Below are 20,567 nucleotides of genomic sequence, written 5' to 3'. Positions count from 1 at the left end.
CCATGAAACAAAAAAGGTTGAGGATTGTTACGTATTAAAAAATACAAACATGACAACAAATGCAATGCATGAATCTTCGCCGTTCTATCTACAACCCATGACGTTTTAGACAATAGAGAAATTTGTGTAAAGGCTAGATATTAGGTGATATTACTAAACTTCTTAGATGTGATGAAATTTCTTAAGTGGTTGCATAGAAGAATGTCTTTGTCTTTACTCTTAGGAAATGTAGGCCGACATATTTAGGAAAGAGGCATAGAAGAAAGTTACGGGAAAATGTTAAGTTAGGCCGTCTTGCAGGAATATATAAGGGTGTTCATTGAATTATTTTTTCAACTTTTTACACAGTAATGCTGAAGCCAAGCTGTTCACAGCCTCACAGCCAAGTGGACAGAATGGGGACCTGTTTGCAGAGGTGCCGTGAAAGGAGAAGAAATACTATTTCTGAATTAATACAACCACTTCCACCCAAAGACCGGTATGACCGCGACTCAGCAAACACCACTCCTCCCAGGGAGCGGTACGTAGGTGGTGACGACTCCGGGTGGGACTGACCGTCTCTGAATTCTCTAGACCAAAGCAGGGTTTCCAGAGAGGCATTTCCCAAGAGGACGCGACTCTCTGGAACTCCTGCTCGTACTCCAGACCCTTGTAATCCCGACGTATTCTAACGCTTAATTCTCCATGGATTCTAGAAGGCGAACGCGCATTTCTTCTAAAAGAGCAAAGAACTTCCTAAGTTTTCTTCTTTCCTGAATAAGCTCCATGAAGATCTTTAATAAGTAAATCCCTCCGTGACTGCCTCAGCGCGTGCCTTTAGGCAACCTGGAAACACTGCCAGCATGCAAAAAGGAGCGAGTCTGAAACACAGATCTTTTCGGGAGGTCTGCCACTAAATCGCCTAACCTTTGCCAGCCTCAAGTGTAAAACGCACACCTAATACCACGGTGATGGTGTTTGCGGATGGCGAGGACCGTAAGAGCATGCCCAGGCGAGCGCGAAAGGTTGCGGACCACGGCCGCGTCGGGCCGCGCGCGCGTGCGAGAGAGCGAGGGGCTCCTAGCCCCGGCGCGTGGTCTGAGCGCGCCCGGCGCTGGGGAGGGTGCGTGTGCGCGCGGGGCTGGAGAGTCGGCCGCCGCCCGCGATCGAGTTGGGTGCGCGCAGCGCGCGTAAGCTAAGTGTGAGGACTGGGCGTGCGGGGTGGCCCTGAGGTTTTTGGAGACCCCCCTGCTCTGGGGTGCCGAGCGTGGTCCTGAGACCCGCTGCTCCGAAGACGAGCCCCCCTCTGGGACGCCGGGATCTAGCTGGTCAGCACGGCCGGGAGGAGGGCTGGGCGGCGCCGCCCACTCCTTCAGCCCTCTGTCGGAGCGCGGCCGGCGTAGCGCGGCGAGAAGCAGAGCCCTTGGGCAGCGGCCTCCGTGATGAACAGCTGCTTAACCCTGGTAAGCACGGGAGAAAGGGCCCCGCGGCGCCGTGGACTAGCGGGAGGAGCGCTGGGGTGCGTGCCGGACTAAGGCCGCGGCTGCAGGGAGCGCACTGTAGGCCTTGCACTGCTCTAGGGCAAAGCCAGCGCCTTCCCGTAACCCATGCGGCTCTGGCGACGAACTCCGGGAGCTGCGGGAGGAGGGGAGCCGGGGGCGTTGGCCGCGGCTACGGGGGACTGGACGGAGACGTTGTTCGTTGAACCCCAACAGGCCCGATGCGAACGCATACGCAAGGCCCTGGGGAAGGGCCCGGGAGCCGAATTGTGGGAGGGTTCTTCATGGGGAGGGATTGGGAAGAAGGTGTACCTAAAGAGGAGAATGGGCGAATTGGGCAGCAAGTGGAGGAAACCCCTAGTGGTTACAAGATTTGTTAAAGAGGCCATCTTAACGAGTATACAGGGCGTTTTAAAAGAAATCTTCCAGGTGCAAGGGAGTCTCACTCTCCCAAGCAGTGAGAAATGATGCCAACAGCAAGGGCGGGTTGCGTTCCTTCTCTTCCTCTCCTTACTACCGGACCAGAAGGGAGATCTGCCGGCAGTCACGGCTCTCTTTGTGTATCTTGCGCATCGTGCCAGCTTTTAGTTAGGAGAGGGCTGCTTTGTCAGGAAGAGCTACTACCAAGGAACAAATTACCAAACCATGTCTTTTTTCCCCCTGTTTTCAGAGGGCCAAGATTTGAGTTTGCAGCCCTCACCTGGGAACAACTTTGTGTTTCATCTTTCCCCGGGCGGTTTAAGCAGAGGTAGGGCGCTGATTTTGTGCTTTCAGAATCGGATTTTGTGTTGATGCCTGATAAAAGTGAAAATTGAACCTGCATCAGTCTTGAGAAGGGAACGGTTTAAAATTAAGAGACAAGAGTCTACGACATTTTTCTCCTAGACTGGAAGGTTCATTCAAATGAATAGTCATTGGGTAATTCCAGCCCTGAAAATAAATCCTGTTATTAGAACAGTGGCTAAATATAATTCCACATTAGATGCATGAGGTTATTGAGAACAAGAAGGGAGATGAGAGGATCATTTTTCCATAAATGAAGTGTTGATATATAGTAATTTGCTCCTGTAGCAGCTTGCTAGGTATAGAACATTGTTTTTTGATGTTGTAGTGCCCCAGTTATGACTAGGATATATTCTTTTTCTGTTCTTCTTTTCAATAGCCCCCAGTAAATCTGTTTTAATTAAAGTATGGGATACAGAAAACAACAAAGAACTTCAGCTAATGCTTTGGTCTCATCTGAAATTTTACAGGTAAGCTCATCTTACTTTAATTTGGAAATTATCCTACGTGGTTAAAATTAACCATAATTATAGTCTTCTTTACAGATTAAAAAAAAATTTTTTTTCACTTATTGATTTTAGAAAAAGAGAAACATCAATTTGTTGCTCCACCCATTCATGCACTCATTGGTTGATTCTTGTATGTGTCCTGACCAGGGATCAAACCCACAACCTTGGCATATCTGGACAATGCTCTAACCAACTGAGCTACTTGGCCAAGGCTCCTTTACAAAATTTTAAGGATCATTTACACAGCTACAAATTTTGTTACATTTTTTTTCCCCAAAAGATTTGAGAAGGTACAAGTGTTAATTATGGTCTACTAAATCAGCTTGGAAAAAAATATATATATATATATATTTAATATTGAATTATTAAAATAACCATTGTATCTAAGGAAAATTTAACTATATAAACTTAATTTGGTGGTTATAGTCATCTTCAAGTTCAGACTCAATTCTCTCTATCCCTAAGGAAATACTCCAGTGGATACTTTCTTTTCTTTTCTGTCCCCTGCAAATGATTTACCTTCTCTCTGTGCCCAGTTTCCGGCTCCGTTCTGTCCACCATTGGATGATATGCATAGAATCCCATTTTAAGAAATACCTTTTTCCCTTTCACCAATGGATAATGTCCAGGACAAATACACTTTTCTGTTGCAGCTCTAAAAGCTATCATTGCTCTTTCTTGCTCACAGTGTTGTTAGATAACCATACATTACAGCCTCATGAGTGAGGTCAAATGTGTGGGGACAAATAGGGCAGCAGTCCTCAACCTTTTTGGCACCAGGGACTGGTTTCATAGAAGACAATTTTTCCACGGACGGGTGGGAAGGGATGGTGAGAGAGACATGAGGCGGAGTGCAGGTGGTAATGCTAGCGAAATTTCAGCCCAGTTCCTAACAAGCCATGGATCGGTGCTGGCCCATGGCTGGGGGTTGGGGACCCCAAATGAACTTGCACAACAGATGCATTTAAAAGTTGTAGTTCACTCATTAGTAGGCTCTTTGGCAAATATCTCTTTGAGGACCATGAACAATGGTATTAATTAAAAGTTGCATATTATAAACATTGATTTGTGTTTGGACCAGAGCTTTCGGTAACTGTGAATTAGACGACAGGGTAAGATGAGGGTCTGTGCCAGAACCACTGAGATTTGCAGGAACCACATCTAGATAAAGGAAGAACATCTGCGGGGGGAGGGGGGGTAGGCCTTAAGAGGCAACAGGGTGGAAGATTTGGCTTCAAGATCTTGCACCGCTTAAAGCTCTGAAAAATGATGGAGTAAAAAAATAGAAAACTAGAGTAGCTGATCAAAGTTTACCATTCAATGTGTGTCTGACCCTGAGCATGGGTAGTTAACAAGAAAGCACTTTTGTTGCTCTATGTTCCATGCACAGCACAGGTTAATAATGATCAGCCCTGCCTACCCTCCAGGAGCCATTTCACTTAGGAGATACGTTGTTTGCACTAAGAGCCCCTTTTCACTAGCCTGGCCCTTTGGGGACATGAGGAAACATGGAGAAGAGAGGTCTTAGAAGAGTTCACTGATGTCCTAAGGTATACTCTTTCATGTGATTAGAACAAACACTTCCAGGCCAGCCTCCTGTTTTGTAAATAAAATCTGAATGGAGCACAGCCATACCTATATGTTTAATATCATCTATGGCTCTGTTTTTCCTACAAAGGCAGAATTGAGTAGCTGGGATAGAAACCATAGGGCCCACAAAGAAAATATTTGCTATCTGGGTTTTTGTTTTACTTTTTTAAATTGCCCACTTTGGGGCTAGAACATAGAATTTTGCTAAACTCCTAAGCTGTGCTTGGACAAGTGTGTGGCCACCTACCCACAGCATGAACCGATGGTTCAGATCATGTCTCCTATCTGGACCTGTATTTGACTATTTTGGTAACAGACTTTGTTTTCAAAGATGTAGTTATCTACTTTCTAAGATAAAAAATTATAATTAACTCTTATCTTAGTATTAAATAGTTCCTATCTCTAAACAGACACACGTTCTATAATTTGCACCTTTTTTGAGCATCCACACATTCTGAGAGTGCAAACTCAGCTCCCTACCATGGAGGCTGACCACTAATTTGGAGACATTTGGGAGGGAGGTCTCCTTTCATCTTCTCCAGGTGTACTTGGCTCATTACATTTGGTGTGCAACTCGCTGGTGATGTGAACCTTCTTCCTTGCTCTTCCTGAAGTGTAGCAACATGAGGGCAGGGATTGTTTGTCACCTTCCCCGTTGCAGCCCTAGCCTCTGACACCGGTCCAGTATACTGAATGAATGAGTGAAATATTCTCCAATCGAAAAGCTGTAATGGAACAGGATGTCTAGCTTACAAGTCAGCCTTCTGCTGTTGTGCCTGATCGGTGTGATCTTTGCTCTGCTCCAGTTTCCCTAGTGTCTTCGGATCCGGCTGTCCCGTTGCCTCTTCCTAGAGGCTGCTATGTCATGGCGTTCTCTCAGACTGCCCACCCCTGAGTGTAGAGGTAAGTCCCCTGGGCTTTGCCCTCTTCTCCCAGCCCAGGAATCTCAAGAGGCTGTAGGATCAGATGTAAGGCTGGGCTCTTCTGTGGGCACTGTGCTCTGGAGAAGGAGAACAGCATTTGGAGGTGGGCCTGAGTCTGGTGTCCAGGGCTGTCTATACTTTGACCATATGGGTCTCTGAAAAATGGGATGATAACACTTATTTTACAGTGTTGTGAATATGCTTTGTAAATTGCTCTAGAAGGGATACAAACTTAAGTCAAAAACCCACCCTGTTTAAATCCTAACATGCATTCTCATTATTAAGAGTGGACTTTTTGGTTGGCAAGTACAGATAGGACAAAAGCAAAAAGAAAACTGCAGCCAGACTTTCCGTCAGGTCTTGCTACTTTTGGATGTTCCTCATTTTTTTTAGCTCAAAGTCTTTACACAACCCAACCCCAGAAAACAGTAAGTATTCCCACGTATTGTTACCCCTTTAGGGAAATACTTTGTCTGCAAACAGTGTGTGTGTGTATGTGTATGTGTGCACATATATGCACACACACACACACACACACATATATACATATACATAAAATATGTCTTTTTAAAAGATGTTTTTAAAAATCCAGGTGTCTTTACTACAACCCACCGAGGCAGGAGGCTTTTACTTTTATAAATAAGACTTGAATGAAAGACATTCTCCCATACATCCCAGAATACACCTGAAGGTGGTACTGATGCAACCCATGGGGGATCCAAGGGCAGAATTGGGAAGTGGTGATGGAGTATTAGGTATTTATGCTCACCATCTGCTTAAAACTGTCTAACAACCATGGAAAGTTGTTAGGGTTTTTAATTCAACTCAGTAAATACTTCAGATTCATTATTAAAAATTGAAGAATTTTTAAAAATTACATAATAAAACTACATAAAAATTAAACCTTTTCCATATACCACATTTTAAACATCAATAACAGAGTCATGGAATCTTGGAGTTGGGAGGGACCTGAGAGGTTACCTAAAATAACTTGAAACTCAATGAGGGGTTAGTTTTCTCAACATTCATGCCAGCCACTTGAAGATTTCCTTTGGTGGAGAGCAGTCCATTCTAGAAATCTATATTGGACCCTGTTGCTAATTTTTATCTTTGGGCTTCCCTTTGCCTCCCAGAGTTAAAACTGACATATTGTTCAAAATATTTGAAAGCATCTACTGTGGCTCTTCTAAGCCTTCGTTTTCCCCAGAGCAGAACACCCCCAGTTCCTTCAGCCCTTACTTCATCTCGTCCTCATGCAAGATGATAAACCAAATCCATAACCAACGGGTTACCTTCCTCTGAATTATATCGAACTTATCAATGGTCCTTTTAAGATGGAATGTATATGTGGCTATGGGATTATGACCCATTTTACTCAGGCATTTTTTTTTCTTTTTCTGGAACCCAGGAGTGTATTAGGGCTTTTGGTTGGTGTATGTGTGTGTGTTGAGGAGGACACACAATAGTATTAACTTCCCGAAGTTCAGCACTGTCCCTCCCTCACAAGCACTTGGGGAATGCTTTTTATGTGCCGGACACTGTCCGATGCTGGGGATCCAGCGGTGTGCAGCAGTGAACATCATCTGCACTGGTGGAGCCAGATGGCTCCTGAGAAATGTCCTGGCCCAATCCCCTAACGTTCTGGTGAGAAAATCGACTCTCCAGTGACTTGGCACCCCCTCAGCCACAGCCGTTAGGACTAAAAGCCTCGTCTCCCAATCCTGCTGTTCCTCCTTTATATCACCACCTTTCTTCCCTTTGAACTCACACTCAACTAGAACCTTAAGGTCTTCTTAACTTAGGCTGCTGTTAAAATGGTCCCCCATCCTTCTGTTGTGCAGTTGGGGTTTTTAACTTTGATCCAGGATCGTAAATCTATTCTTATCAGATTTTATCTCACTTTAGCCCTGTTCCAACCTGTTGAAAGCTTTTTGGATTGTAATTACATCTTCTATAGAATTCACTATTTTTTTTCCTGATTTTTCTTGTCTACAAAATTGAGTAAGCTTACATTTGTTTGTCGTTGATAAGAAATGTTAAACAGGGAGACGTTGAAGAGAGGGCTGCAGTTAAACCCTAGAGACTCTCAGGTTGACAAAGATGCTTGAACAGCCTTGGAACCCAGGCAGGGGGGCAGGTCTGCGGCTGAGATGGTCAACACCATATTCTCACAGTCCGGCACGAGCCCAAGAAATGTGTGTTGAACAAATGACTGCGTGAAAAACACACTGGCTACGATGGATCAGCCCATTTCGAAGCCACATAGGCACTGTCATCGACCTCACGACTTTCTGTTTTGTTCAGAAGGACCTTTCAAGTGCCCTGTCCTCTTCGGCGAAGTTTAATTCTTGTGTGTTATCTAAGGCCTCCCTTGTTCTTCTGGCCAAGGAACCCTGTTAAAAATGGGGGCAAGGTTTGTCAGATGCAGTGATCTTAGTGAATCTCTGCTGGCTCTGGTGTTCACTGATGTCTGCAGAAGCTGGGACGCATAATCAGGGTGATCTGGAATGTACACACTCATTAATGTTCTTTCTCCTCAGCAAATCTCTCATTTCTGAAAAGTGTCCCTGCAAGCCTAAGTGTACTTGAGACTAATTCTCAAATAGCTGAGCATGATTTGCTGGAGATTGAACAAGGTTTGCATTCAGGTTTTCCCCCTTTTTAAAGATTCTGGTTTGGTTTTGACAAGTCTTCAGCCCTGAGGAAGATCAGAGGTGCTGCTCTACGTGAAGGAAAGTATGAAAATAAAAACCAGTGAAGAAGGGCGTGTTGCAGTGCAGTGGGCACAGCCCCTGCTGAGAGGGTGGGGACATCTGGATTCCGAGCCCTGCTCTGCTGGCTGTGACCCAGACTAGGGAGCAGGGCTCCAAATCTGTGTCCTTAGCTGGCAGATAAATGTTGTAACGATGGGGCTACCTCGTAAGGTGCTTTTTCATCATCACCACATAGGGGTGTGAAAAGTGCTTGCTGCATGACCAGGACCACCCAGGGGCTGCTGCTAAAATACAGAGGCAGGGCAGTGTGAAGAAACGGATGAAGTAGGAAGCAAGTTCTGTTTAAAGCAAACCTTTGACAGAGTAAAGCAAATCTTATTTTTAAGGATTATTAAATTAGGCAAATATTGCGGTCACAGTTCATTCATTCAGTAAATAAAATTCGACTCTTTATTCTATGTCCAGGTGTGTGCTGCGAAGTAAAAAGTAAAAAGGGAAGCCTATCAAATATGCTCGGTCATTAAAGTAGCTTGATGCCACTTGAATATCTCACAGCTCAGTTTGAAAAGGTTAATGTGTTTTGTTGTTCTCCTCCACTGGCTAGAAGTACCTGTCGTAGGACTTTTGACAGGGCAAATCATGCTTTGAAACATAATGTCATTCAGCTGTAGAAAGACCGTGGAGCAGGAGGAAAGGTCATGGGAGAGGGGAGCCTGTGCGTGGGGGAGGATCCAGAGAGGTCCTCATTTGCCGTTGCGTGCTGCTCCTGGTGGGTACTATGGGCCTGTATGTTCAGGGTAGCAGAACATGAGGAATTTTAAGATTCCAGAGGAAACAATCCTTGGACTCCAAAAGAAGGTCTTCTCGTTTGGAGGAAGAAGGTGGATCGACTAGGATCTATTTGCCTGTTTCAGTGTGTCGTAGAGCATACACTGTCCTGTAAGAGATATCGGTGCTCGTGGCAGGGTTTGTAGATACAATATGAGCTAAGTAAGTAAATTGGATGGAGCATGGAGCATAGACTTTAGCAGCAATGGTGGTATCATCTGCTGAGCTGTTACTGTGTGCCAGCCCCATCCTAAATGTTTAATCTGTGTTATTTCATAAAATGTAGCTTCTGATTCCGCAGGTCCGGGCTGGGGCCTGAGGTTCTGCATTTCTAACAAGCTCCACGTTGGAGTCACCTGGGAAACTTGACGGATGCTGCTCCCTGACCCTCACCACCCTCTGAAACTCTGAGTTAGTGGTCCTGGGCCGCCTGGGGCCCAGACATTTTCAGGTTCTCCAGGAGATTATAATATGCAGCAAAGCTTGAGAACTACTGGGTTACAGAAAGGAGAGGGAAAAGGGGGACTGTAGTGAATCATCACTGGTTGTGTTTGTTTCTAATATAATCCGAGGTCAGAATGGCAGAGCTTTATATTGCTTTGTTTATGAATTAATGTGTTCTGTTTGAGACGTTTTCCTCGCAGGTCCGCATTGATAGGTGGTCCCCCCATTTTGTAAGAACCAGGACATGATGATGTGTGTACTTAGATCCGTATTAAACTCAATACGCACAGGACCTTTTCTGGACATTTAGAGTTCTATCCCATTTGCTGTATTGTTTTTATGTAGAAGAAAAGTCAGAATGTGCACAAATGGCAATAGTTTAGTAATTTTCTTTAATAGTTAATACGTGCTTTCTCCTTGGATGATCCTGAATCTAGTATGCTTGATTTTCATTGAAAAAAATTTTTTTTTCCTATCTGGGCCTTTTAAACTGTCCATCGTCAGAATCAGTGTAGCTTATAAGAATAAGACTTTGTATTAGAAAATAGCTGAAGAAAGTAAGCATATCTAGCAGAAATTTAAGAGTTTACTCTTAGATTCAATTTATTCTTGGGAATATTTTCTCATATTAAGTGTATAAGAAAGCACATTACCAGACCATTTGCACAGTATTTAGGTATCTAGTGAGGACCTACTATGTGCTAGGCTGTGGACAAGGTGGACAAGGTCTTTTCTTTCATGAATCTCACATTCTTATGGAGGGAACAGGGACAAAAATTTTGAGGTAGGGTTTAAATGCTAAGGAGAGGATAGGAGGGATGTGGTAGAAACTAAGGGCTGGGGGAAATACTTGAGATAAGAAGTCCAGGAAGGACACCCTCAAATGACATTTTGCTGAGACCTGTGGCATGAGAAGGAGCTAGCTTTTTCCAGAACTATCTTCTTTTTTTTTCCTTTGGTAATTTTTTCCCCGTTACCATTTAGTCCCCTCCTACCCGCTTCCCCCAAACCAGCTTTTGAGTTAGAGGGAGAGCAAATGCAGACTCTGCAAGAGTTGGACACACTCAGGGGTCAGACTGGAAGCCACTGTGGCTGCAATAGGGATGGCAGGGGGCAGTGGCAGCTGATGGGATGGAGAGACAGACTTGATAAATCTTCATTAAAAATGTTAACATTGTTATCTTTAAGCTTTTATTGTCTTTGTGCCTTTCTGCAGTCACAAAATTTTCTCTAATGAACATATACATTTGCAATTAGAAAAAATTTTGCATATTTTTGAAAACAGTTAAATATGCTTTCCTTTTGCAAAAAAAAAGACCTAATAACCATTTTTGCATCCCAGGAAAGAATTCAAGGTTATTTTGGTCTAAATAATTGTACCATTGCAATAACTTTGTTCTGTTCCTCTGGAGTAAATATTCGCGTTTGAATTGAATTGATTTCTCTGGGTCACCCCACCCCATTTACTTCCTAGTGCCCAGCAGATTTTTGTTACAAAATAAAACATCTGTGTTTGCATGAATGATTTGTCATTAACTATTACTGTTGTTAATACTTCATATTTCAGGTTTTGAGAATGCAAATCTTGAGTCTTTTTTTTTTTTTTTTTTTTGCTTAAAGACAGTAAGGCAACCTGGCTGCTGTGGCTCAGTGGATTGAGCGTTGGCCTGCGAGCCAAGTGTCGCTGGTTCGATTCCCAGTCAGGGCACATGATTAGGTTGCACGTCAGGTCCCCAGTTGGGGGCGCGAGTGAGAGGCAACCACACACTGATGTTTCACTCCCTCTCTTTCTCCTTTCCCCTCTCTCAACAAACAAACAAACAAATAAATAATTAAAAAAAAAAAAAAGCCAGTAAGGCTGTGATGTTGCTTTACTGTTTCTATCAAGATTCAAGGGCTGCAAGAAATTCAAACTCTCTCAGACCATCTCTGGTCTAAGAGCATGCAGCAGGCTCCCTAGGATAGACAGGGAGGTAGGTAGTGGCGAAGAACCTGAGATTTGGAGTCCTGTTTGATTTTTGTCTCCACCACTTACAGGGCGGCGGCTTTGGGCGAGTTACTGACTCTTTCAAGCCTTAGTATTTTTTACCTGTTAAACACAAACAGTAAAGAGCACCTTACCTTGTGGGCTCCCTTGAGGATTACATGAGCTGGTGCCTGGCACCACCTTTTGGTGCTGTCACCAGGACTGGGGCACCCGGGGCTGACATCTGCCAACCCTGATTGCACACAGTAACCAGATGCGCAAAATGACTGACAGGATTGCCAAACTCTTTAAAATGTTTCTGTTGCAGTGTAACAAAGAGAAAGAAAAGTGCACAAGTTAGAAGATGACTTTTTCCAGTAAATACACTTCCAGCCACAATTTAGGTCAAGAAATAGAATGGCCAGCACCCCAAAAAGTCCCCGTCAGCCTCTCCCAATTACTATTTCCTCCCTCTCTAGAGTTCTTAGTTCTAACACCGTGGGTTACTTTTGCCTGCTTTTCAACTTTGTGTAAATGGAATCATGTCTCTTCTTTACAGGTCTGGTTTCTTTAGCTCAACATTATGTTAAGGGAGCCTCCATGATGTCATGTGAGGTTATAGTTTGTTCTTTTTCATTTTGTATAATTCGCTATTATATAAATTTATTTCTCTCTTTACTGTGGGGTGATTCCAGGTTGTGCTATTATGAACTTTCTTGGACTTACTTTGGTCTCCTTATATGCATACACATTGTTGAATGTTGGGCCTAGGAGTGGTGTTGCTGTATCATAGGGTACATATATGTTCAGCCTTAGTGAATAACACTGAAAAGTTTTTCAAAGTAATTGAACTAATTTGTTCAAAAAATTTATTTTTTACTCCAAACTACTCTTAAATTTTTCATTATTAATCCACAGAAAAAAGTTTCTCAATTCAATGAATGCAAAGATGTTCAAGGACAGGATTTCCCAAAGTGTGGAATTCTAGTCCTGCCAGAGGCTCTGAAAATTAAAATAGGTGTTTTTGTTCAAATTTGAGAAACATTGCATAACAGAGTCTCTTGTGAGAGAGTGCACATTAACACTAAAAACTCTGAGAAGCCCCTCCATTAAAAGTGATAGTTTAAGTTTGTTTGAATGATTTCCATGGTTTTGGTCCACAGAACCCTTCTGAAGCTGAAACATCTGTAGATAAAACATAGACCCAGCCTGTGATTGGGCAGGACAGTGAGGTGGCCGTAAAGTTCTGGTGCCTGATAACTGAGGTGCCCATTACTCTTATGAGGATGGTGATTTCATTTGGTGGTTAAAGCCTGGGCACACTTTATAACCTGGATGCTGACAACATGTTCTGTCCCTGGAGGTCTTTTGGGCTTTTCTTTAGTTGAGATGTTTTTTCAGTTGTTAGTGATCAACCAGCAAATAATTAACAAGTGCTCACTGGTGGCCTGCTTTGTACCAAGCATTGCGCTAGGCTTGTGGGTTAAGAGAAGGTTGTTTGCTTAATGTAGCTTATATAGTGTCCAGTTGGTGAACGCATGTGTAGTTATGTAATCACAAGTCTACCTTTTATAAAATGGAAATTATTTTTAAATTATAATTTATATATAATTATTTTTTGATCGTGATAGGTGGCATCATTATTTAAGAAGTCAGCGATGAAATAATGGTCTACTTCCCTATTTGACCTTTTTATATATTTCTGTTCATCAGTGTTTTAGGGTCCTCTTTCTGTCCCTCCCCTGGGTTATGGGATTTAGAACAGTGCCAGGGTTCACAGGGCCCTCTGCCCAGCTGTCACAGGTTGGCCTGTGCTGGAAGGCCACCTGCCCTGTGCTTCCACTGTGCACCCCAGATATGCGGACAGGCCAGTTAGAGTCCTGTGAATTCATAGTGTGCGCATCCATCTGCATGCCCATGTGCCACTTCACTTCAGAAATGGCTGAGGGCCCCTGAGCTGACTGGGTAATCCATCTTCTCCCCCACAGACTTCTAAGTAACTGAATTAGTATTGTAAAGCTTGATTTATAGCTGAAAAAAGAAATATTTATGAAAGTTCAACTTCCCCAAGGTCATACAGCCATTTAGTGGTGCAGCCAAGATTTAGAGTGGACCATCTAACTCTGATATCCAAGTATTTTTATTAGGCTTTTTCTTCCCAATTTTTCTGGGGGGGGGGGGATACATTTAAAACACAAAGAAAACTGTGAATACACAAGAATGCCTATATTTCCATCACCCCGAATTAACAACTATTTTATAGTATTTGTGGCCAGTCTGTTTCTTCCCTTTTTCACCACCTGCCTCCTTCATGCTTCCACATCAACACCCACACTGCTGAGTGTGGAAGGTATTCCTGCAGTCCCTTTAAAAATAGTTACTGGAACACAGAATTTAAGAAGAGGGTATCAGCAGAGTGTCACCTAGAAGTGCCATGTTGCGCTTCTTTTAGTGACTCCCGAGTTCCTTATTGGAGGAAGTAGGACTGCCGTAGGGTGACATAGCCACCAGCTGATGGGAGAACCTGGGTACACGTCTTAAGTCTTGAATAGCAGCTGCCCTTCTCCCACGATGAAGCCACAAACTCTGGATTCTGTGGTTTAGTGGTAATCTTTTTACCTTTATTTCAACTTCTAAGGATCCCTTCCCCTCTGTGACCTCTCTTATCCCTTGACCCATATGTAAATGCCATTATGTTTCTTCTTATCTCTTACAGAATTTCAAGCATTGTCTTTGACTACTACTTACTACTAAATGTTCAGCTGGTGAAATTCAAGGTCTTTCATCCAGAAAAATATAAATCAAGAAGAAGGTAAGAAATAGAAATATATTTATGGCATTGAAATCTACTTCTTCAAGTAGTAAGAATTCATCAAGATTATTTCTTTAGAATAACCCCTTTTGACAATAAAAATTGATTTAGATATAAACAGTATGGGAAAGATGCTAAGGGTAGAATACAGCTGGTAATGACAGCCATTTTAACTATGTTGATTCTTCCAGTCCATGAGCATGGAACATTTCATTGTGTCTTTTTCAATCTTTTTTAATAATACTTTGTAGTTTTCAGTATATAGGTCCTTCGCATCCTTTGTTAAGTTTATTCCTAGGTATTTTGTTCTTTTGGTTGCAACTGCAAAAGGAATTGTTTTTTTCGTTTTCTTTTTCTGAAATTTTATTGTTCGTATACAGGGAAGTGGTGGATTTTTGCACATTGATTTTGCATCTTGCAGCTTTATTGTGTTTGTTCATGTTTCTAACAGTTCTTTAATGGACTCTTTAGGGTTTTCTATGTACAGAATTACATTGTCTGCAAAAGTGACAATTTTATTTCTTCATTTTCAATTTGGGTGCCTTTTATTTCTTTTTCTTGCCTGATTGCTGTGTCTAGGACTTCCAGAACTATGTTGAATAAAAGTAGTGAGAGTGGGCATCCTTGTCTTATTCCTGATTTCAGTTTTTCACCAGTGAGCATGATATTGGCTGAGGGTTTGTTATATATGGTCTTATTATGTTGACGTACTTTTCTTCTATACCCATTTTATTGAATGTTTTAATCATAAATGGATGTTGTATCTTATCGAGTGCTTTTTCTGCATCTATTGATAAGATCATATGATTTGTAGCCTTTGTTTTGTTAATGTGGTGTATTATATTGATTGATTTGCATATGTTGAACCATCCTTGTGTCCCTGGAATGAACCCCACTTCATTGCGATGTATTATTTTTTAATGTATTGTTTTATTCAATTTCATTTAGCATTTTGTTTAAGGTTTTTACATCTGTTGTTATCAGAGATATGGGTATGTACTTTCCATTTTTTTGTGTTATCCTTGATAGGTTTTGGGTTACATTGACCTCATACAATGTGTTAGGAATTATTGCCTCTTTAATTTTGGGGGAAGATTTTGAGAAGGGTAGGTATCACATCTTCTCTGAATGTTTGGTAGAATTTACTGGTGAAGCCGTCTGGTCCTGGACTTTTATCGTTTGGGAGGTTTTGATGGTCATTTCAATTTCCTTACTGTTGATAAGGTCTATTTAGATTTTCAAGTTTTTCACGATTCACTCTAGGAAGGCTGTATATTTCTAGGAACTTACCCATTTCTTCTAGGTTATTGAATTTGGTGGCATTTAGTCTTTCATAGTATTCTAGTACAGTCCTTTATATATCTGGTATCTGTGGTAACTTCTCCTCTTTCATTTCTGACTTTGTATATATGAGTCTGTTCATGTTTTTTTCCTTAGTGAGTCTAGCCAGAGGTTTGTAAATTTTATTACTCTTTTCAAAGAACCAGCTCTTTGTTATATTAATTTTTGTGCAGTCTTTTTGTTCTCTATGTCATTCAATTCTACTCTAATTTTTATCATTTCCTTTCTTCTGCTGTCTTTGAGCAGAAGACTTGGGATTTCTCTTATTTCCTGAGATGGTAGGACTGTAATGATATAAACTTCCTTCTTATTACTGCTTTCACTGCATCCCGGAAGTTTTGATATGTTATATTGTCATTCTCATTTTTCTCTACATATCTTTTGATCTCATCTTCTATTTCCTCTTTGACTCACATATGTGGGTTTCTTAACTTCCTTTTTACAGTTGATTTCTAATTTCAAAGCCTTGTGGTCAGAGAATATGCTTGGTATGATATTAGTCTTTTTGAATTTGTTGAAGCTAGTTTGTAACCCTACATATGTTCTAGCCTTCAGAATGTTCCATGCACACTGGAGAAGAATATATAATCTGATGTTCTGGGAAAAAAGGCTCTGTAAATGCCAATTATGCCCATTTGATCTAATATGTTATTTAAAGCCAATATTTCTGTATTGAGTCTCTGTTTGAATGAGCTGTTGATGGAGTATTTATGTCCTCAACTATGATTGTGTTTTTGTCAGTTTCTCCCATTAATTCTGTTAGTAGTTGCTTTATATATTTCAGTGCTCCCTAATTGGTTGCATATATATTAAGAAGTGTTATGTTTTCTTATGCATTATCTCCTTTACCAGTATAAAATGTCCATCTTTGTTTCTTGTTACCTTTGTTATCTTGAGAGTTATTTTTTCAGATATAAGTATCTCACAGATTTATTTTTTTAAACCCATCTCTATTGCTAGTTTCTTTCTGTCTCTCTGAACATTTGGGAAAAAAATCATATTGCAATAGTTATTTATATCAAACAAAAAGTATTAACCTTCCAAAATAATCAAGAACATTTTTTAACCTTTATCTTGATGTAAAAAGCTCAAATATATTTTTGGTTTTTGGTATTCATTTGTTTACAGTTAAATGAAGTTAAGATTCAGGTCAGACTTTTTGGTTTTGCTTGGAGATTTGTTCTTCTATCTTGCCCTTTCTCCTTAAGTAAATAATGGAATATTAGTTGAAAGCATGTTGTTTTTGATAAATCTTCTAGACCCTGAGCCACGTGTTTCTGAGCTGCTGTGGATGGCCTTGACCTTCTTGACTACCCTTCCCAATAGGATGTCACTGAGATCCCTCAAATGGAGCCTCCTTCTGCTGTCACTCCTGAGCGTCCTCGTGATGTGGTACCTCAGCCTGCCCCACTACAATGTGATAGAACGTGTGAACTGGATGTACTTTTATGAGTATGAGCCAATTTACAGGCAAAACTTCCGCTTCACCCTTCAAGAACGTTCAAACTGTTCTCATCAAAACCCATTTCTTGTCATCCTGGTGACGTCACACCCCTCAGACGTGAAAGCCAGACAGGCCGTTAGAGTTACTTGGGGGGAAAAGAAGTCTTGGTGGGGATATGAGGTTCTTACATTTTTTTTATTAGGCCAACAGGCCGAAAAGGAAGACAAAGTGTTAGCATTGTCCCTGGAGGATGAACATCTTCTTTATGGCGACATAATACGACAAGATTTTTTAGACACATATAATAACCTGACCTTGAAAACAATCATGGCATTCAGGTGGGTAACTGAATTTTGCCCCAATGCCAAGTACATCATGAAGACAGACACTGATGTTTTCATCAACACTGGCAATTTAGTAAAGTATCTTTTAAATTTAAACCAGTCAGAGAAGTTTTTCACAGGTTATCCTCTAATTGATAATTATTCCTATAGAGGAATAATTTACCAAAAACACCATATTTCATACCAGGAGTATCCCTTCAAGGTATATCCTCCCTACTGCAGTGGGTTCGGTTATATAATGTCCAGAGATTTGGTGCCAAAAATCTATGAAATGATGAGTCACGTAAAACCCATCAAGATTGAAGATGTTTATGTTGGCATCTGTTTGAATTTATTAAAAGTGGACATTCATATTCCAGAAGACACAAACCTTTTCTTTATATATAGGATTCATTTGGATGTCTGTCAACTCAGACGTGTGATTGCAGCCCACGGCTTCTCTTCCAAGGAAATTATCACATTTTGGCAGGTTATGCTAAGGAACACCACATGCCATTATTAACTTGACATTCCACTAAAAACTGAGAGAAGCACAGGATACTGTGCAGAGAGTGGCAGTCGGTACTATAAAACCTCCGACGGAAAACTCATGGTGACTCTTTGGCTTACACTGCACTGAAACTCATGGAGAACTCATAGACTAGAGACTGCAGGGTTACCCTTTGTGTTATATTTAGACAGTAATCAACTCGGGCCCTTTAAAGATGATATTGAGAGGTATTAAACTAAGTGTTTTGTTAATAATAGGACCAAATAATTTGCACATGCCATTCTATGGAACTTCTTAAAAGGGTTTCATTGAATTATAAGCTCATTAGTTTAACAACAAAGAAATGTGGGGCTTTATTTATTGAATAGTCTCATCAGTTAAGGGTTTTGTGTATCTCTTAGGTAGATTACCAATTTTTTAAAATTTATAGTTCTGTGTAAAAAACTTAGAGTTAGACCAAACAAAATGTCATCTGTTTTTGGTCATTTAGAGGATACTTCAAGATGTTGCAGTATTTCAGAGTTGTCAGGTATTATTTAATATTGCTTAGAACTTTCTCGCTGCTTAAGTGTTATGGTTGTTTCAGTACTGTATAAACTCAATAGTGAATCACCCTTTACGTTTGCACCCCTTTCTATTACTTCACTAATTATCGATGGCTCCATCATGGAAAGTCATTATCGTGTATCTGTTAGCTCTTTGACTTTGATAAATATCTTACCGTGGTAATATAGAGAAGAATTAAAGGAAGAAGATCTGAATCATTGTCTTGTTTTTAAAAAATATAATCTCCAGTGTTTTTAAATGTCACTTCATCAGTCTCATTTTCCACCTGGGAATTAGGAATAATATAGAATGCCAGTCTGTTTCCTTTTGCAAAGGACTTCAGGCAAAAAACAAATGAGAACTTGATGGCCAGAATATAATAAAAAGAGCGTCGAATTCAGTACATAAGTTGGAAGGGAAAGACTAAAGATTTGAGTTACGTTACTAATCTGCTTCATGTGTTTCCTCATCAATTGGTTTGAGAATAAAGAGAGAGAAAAAGCCAGTGCTTCTCTGTCGTCATTAGTTTCACATCAAGAGGAAAGCCCTAATGTGTGGTCTAAAATCAGATGTGATTTTCATGTTGTGTAGGAGCACATTTATTTTTTCATAAGATGTATCTTTTGTTGGATCTGCTACTAGCAGGTCAAAGAGAAACACTCTACCCCATATTTCTGGGATTGTGCTCTTTCCTATTATGACTGATATGGGACAACTGATTCCTTTTTTCTGGATTACATGATGGCAAACAATCAAGTCTTTTAGCAGAAAATAGAATCCTGAAAGTATGTAGTCAGCTCTTGTAATACACAGATATTTGTAATTCTTCTATAAGAGTAATTTGCAATTAGAACTATTATAATGTGTGATTCTCTATAACAAGGCTGATTTTCCCTTGGGCCTGATCCAGTTATAATAAAATCAGTTAAATGAAATATTCTATAGAATCAATCTATACCCCTGTCAATCCCCATTCATATAGGAGTCACTTTCTTTAAGACAGACAGTGGTTATTTTTGTGGTATGATTGGATTTGATCAATTTTGTAGAAATTTATATTGCTGTTAGGAAAGCTTATAGAAGTTTTTGAAAAAGAACTTTTAAAATAAAAAAAATAATTTCTCTTCATTTTAAGATAAGACAACAAAAAACAAACCAAAAACAAATAATAAGATGTGAATAATTGCCAACTTTCAGAAAATTATTCCTTCTCAACTAGACGTTGGTACCTAAAAGATCTCTAAAATGTTAAATGATTATGAAAAACATAAAGAGGTTGGGCCATTCTATTTTTTGTTTTTAACTAGGTGCATCTTTGTAGTTAAGCTTTCAGGTAGAAAAAATATTAATCAGCTATGTATTAAGATCTTGGCCTCTGATGTTTAACCACATAGCAGCGTTTTTTATTTTAACTCATAACAAAAGTTTAATACTGGAGCCTAACCTTAGGCTACTTCTCTCGCACCTGCCGCAGCCCTGCCATTCCCGTGTCTCGTACGATCTTGCTGCTTCACTCCTTTACTTTGCCTGTAAGCAATGATTTTGTAACCCCTCGGTCATTTGCATTTGCCAGATTATATTTCAAGAACAATCCCAAACCTCAGAGGTTGACAAAAACCATGTTTTCTTTTCACCCACATTGCCCATCACTGGTTGCCATCATTGGTTGGGTCCCTGATGCATGTATCTTGTCATCTCAGGACGCAGGCTGAAGGGCAGCTCCTGGCTGGAACACACTGTTCTTACGCAGAAAAGGAAAGCTGATGGAAATACATTGGTGGATATGTCCACTGACCAAAGCAAATCTTACGCTCAGTGATAGGATTGTGTTCCTCTCACAGGAAATAGTGCGAGTCATGTGGCAGACCAGAATGTATTGTTCCTCAGGGTGGGGACCAAATAGTTGCTACACTGATATGGTCTGCCACACCTAGTTTGGGAAAGCGCTCAGGGGTCTGTGTTTCTGAGGCCGGCTTGAGCGGATCAGAGGTTTCTGGTTGGCTCACTTGGAGCTAGTGCTTTGGGCCCTTAACTGAGCGGGCTACACCCTTGTTCATCTTTCCCTGGCGCACCCCAATGTGTTCTTAGCATTAGCGTGTTCCCATCAACTCTTTAGAAGCAGAGCAGCCAGAGCTGGCCTATTTATAACAACAGGACTTCCTGAGCATGAGGATGAGGCCAAAGTCCTCTTCTCTTGGGGACTGGTAGGCAGTTATTGCAGGATGGAGGGGGAGAGAGAGAGGAATTGGAAGGGGCCAGCTATGAGGGGGAAAACAGTGAATACGAGAAATGCAGCAGACCCATCCTGCTCACCTTGGGGTTCTTCTGTCCTTTAATCGACTGAGAATGAATTTC

The 20,567-nt window shown here is 41.1% G+C and overlaps 1 protein-coding gene across 2 annotated transcripts; it reads left to right on the top strand.

Moving 5' to 3' along the window:
• The first annotated feature begins 770 nt into the window (after positions 1-770).
• B3GALNT1 (beta-1,3-N-acetylgalactosaminyltransferase 1 (Globoside blood group)) lies at positions 771-18,717 on the top strand. 2 transcript variants are annotated; one of them, XM_090273880.1, is made up of 6 exons: positions 771-1,442; positions 2,149-2,226; positions 2,641-2,731; positions 5,167-5,263; positions 13,952-14,047; positions 16,648-18,717. In XM_090273880.1, exon 6 carries the CDS (start codon positions 16,680-16,682, stop codon positions 17,676-17,678), a length of 999 nt encoding a protein of 332 aa, XP_090130006.1. In that variant the 5' UTR covers positions 771-1,442; positions 2,149-2,226; positions 2,641-2,731; positions 5,167-5,263; positions 13,952-14,047; positions 16,648-16,679; the 3' UTR covers positions 17,679-18,717. The 2 variants fall into 2 exon arrangements, with proteins under 2 accessions (XP_090130006.1, XP_090130091.1); XM_090273965.1 differs by lacking the exon at positions 2,149-2,226.
• The last annotated feature ends 1,850 nt before the right edge of the window (positions 18,718-20,567 follow it).

This window comes from Furipterus horrens, unplaced genomic scaffold (genome assembly GCF_987537825.1).
Source record: "Furipterus horrens unplaced genomic scaffold, mFurHor1.1.pri manual_scaffold_1, whole genome shotgun sequence".
Taxonomy (NCBI): domain Eukaryota; kingdom Metazoa; phylum Chordata; class Mammalia; order Chiroptera; family Furipteridae; genus Furipterus; species Furipterus horrens.
The sequence above is the reverse complement of the archived record's forward strand: the minus strand, read 5'-3'. Positions and strand labels throughout refer to the sequence as shown.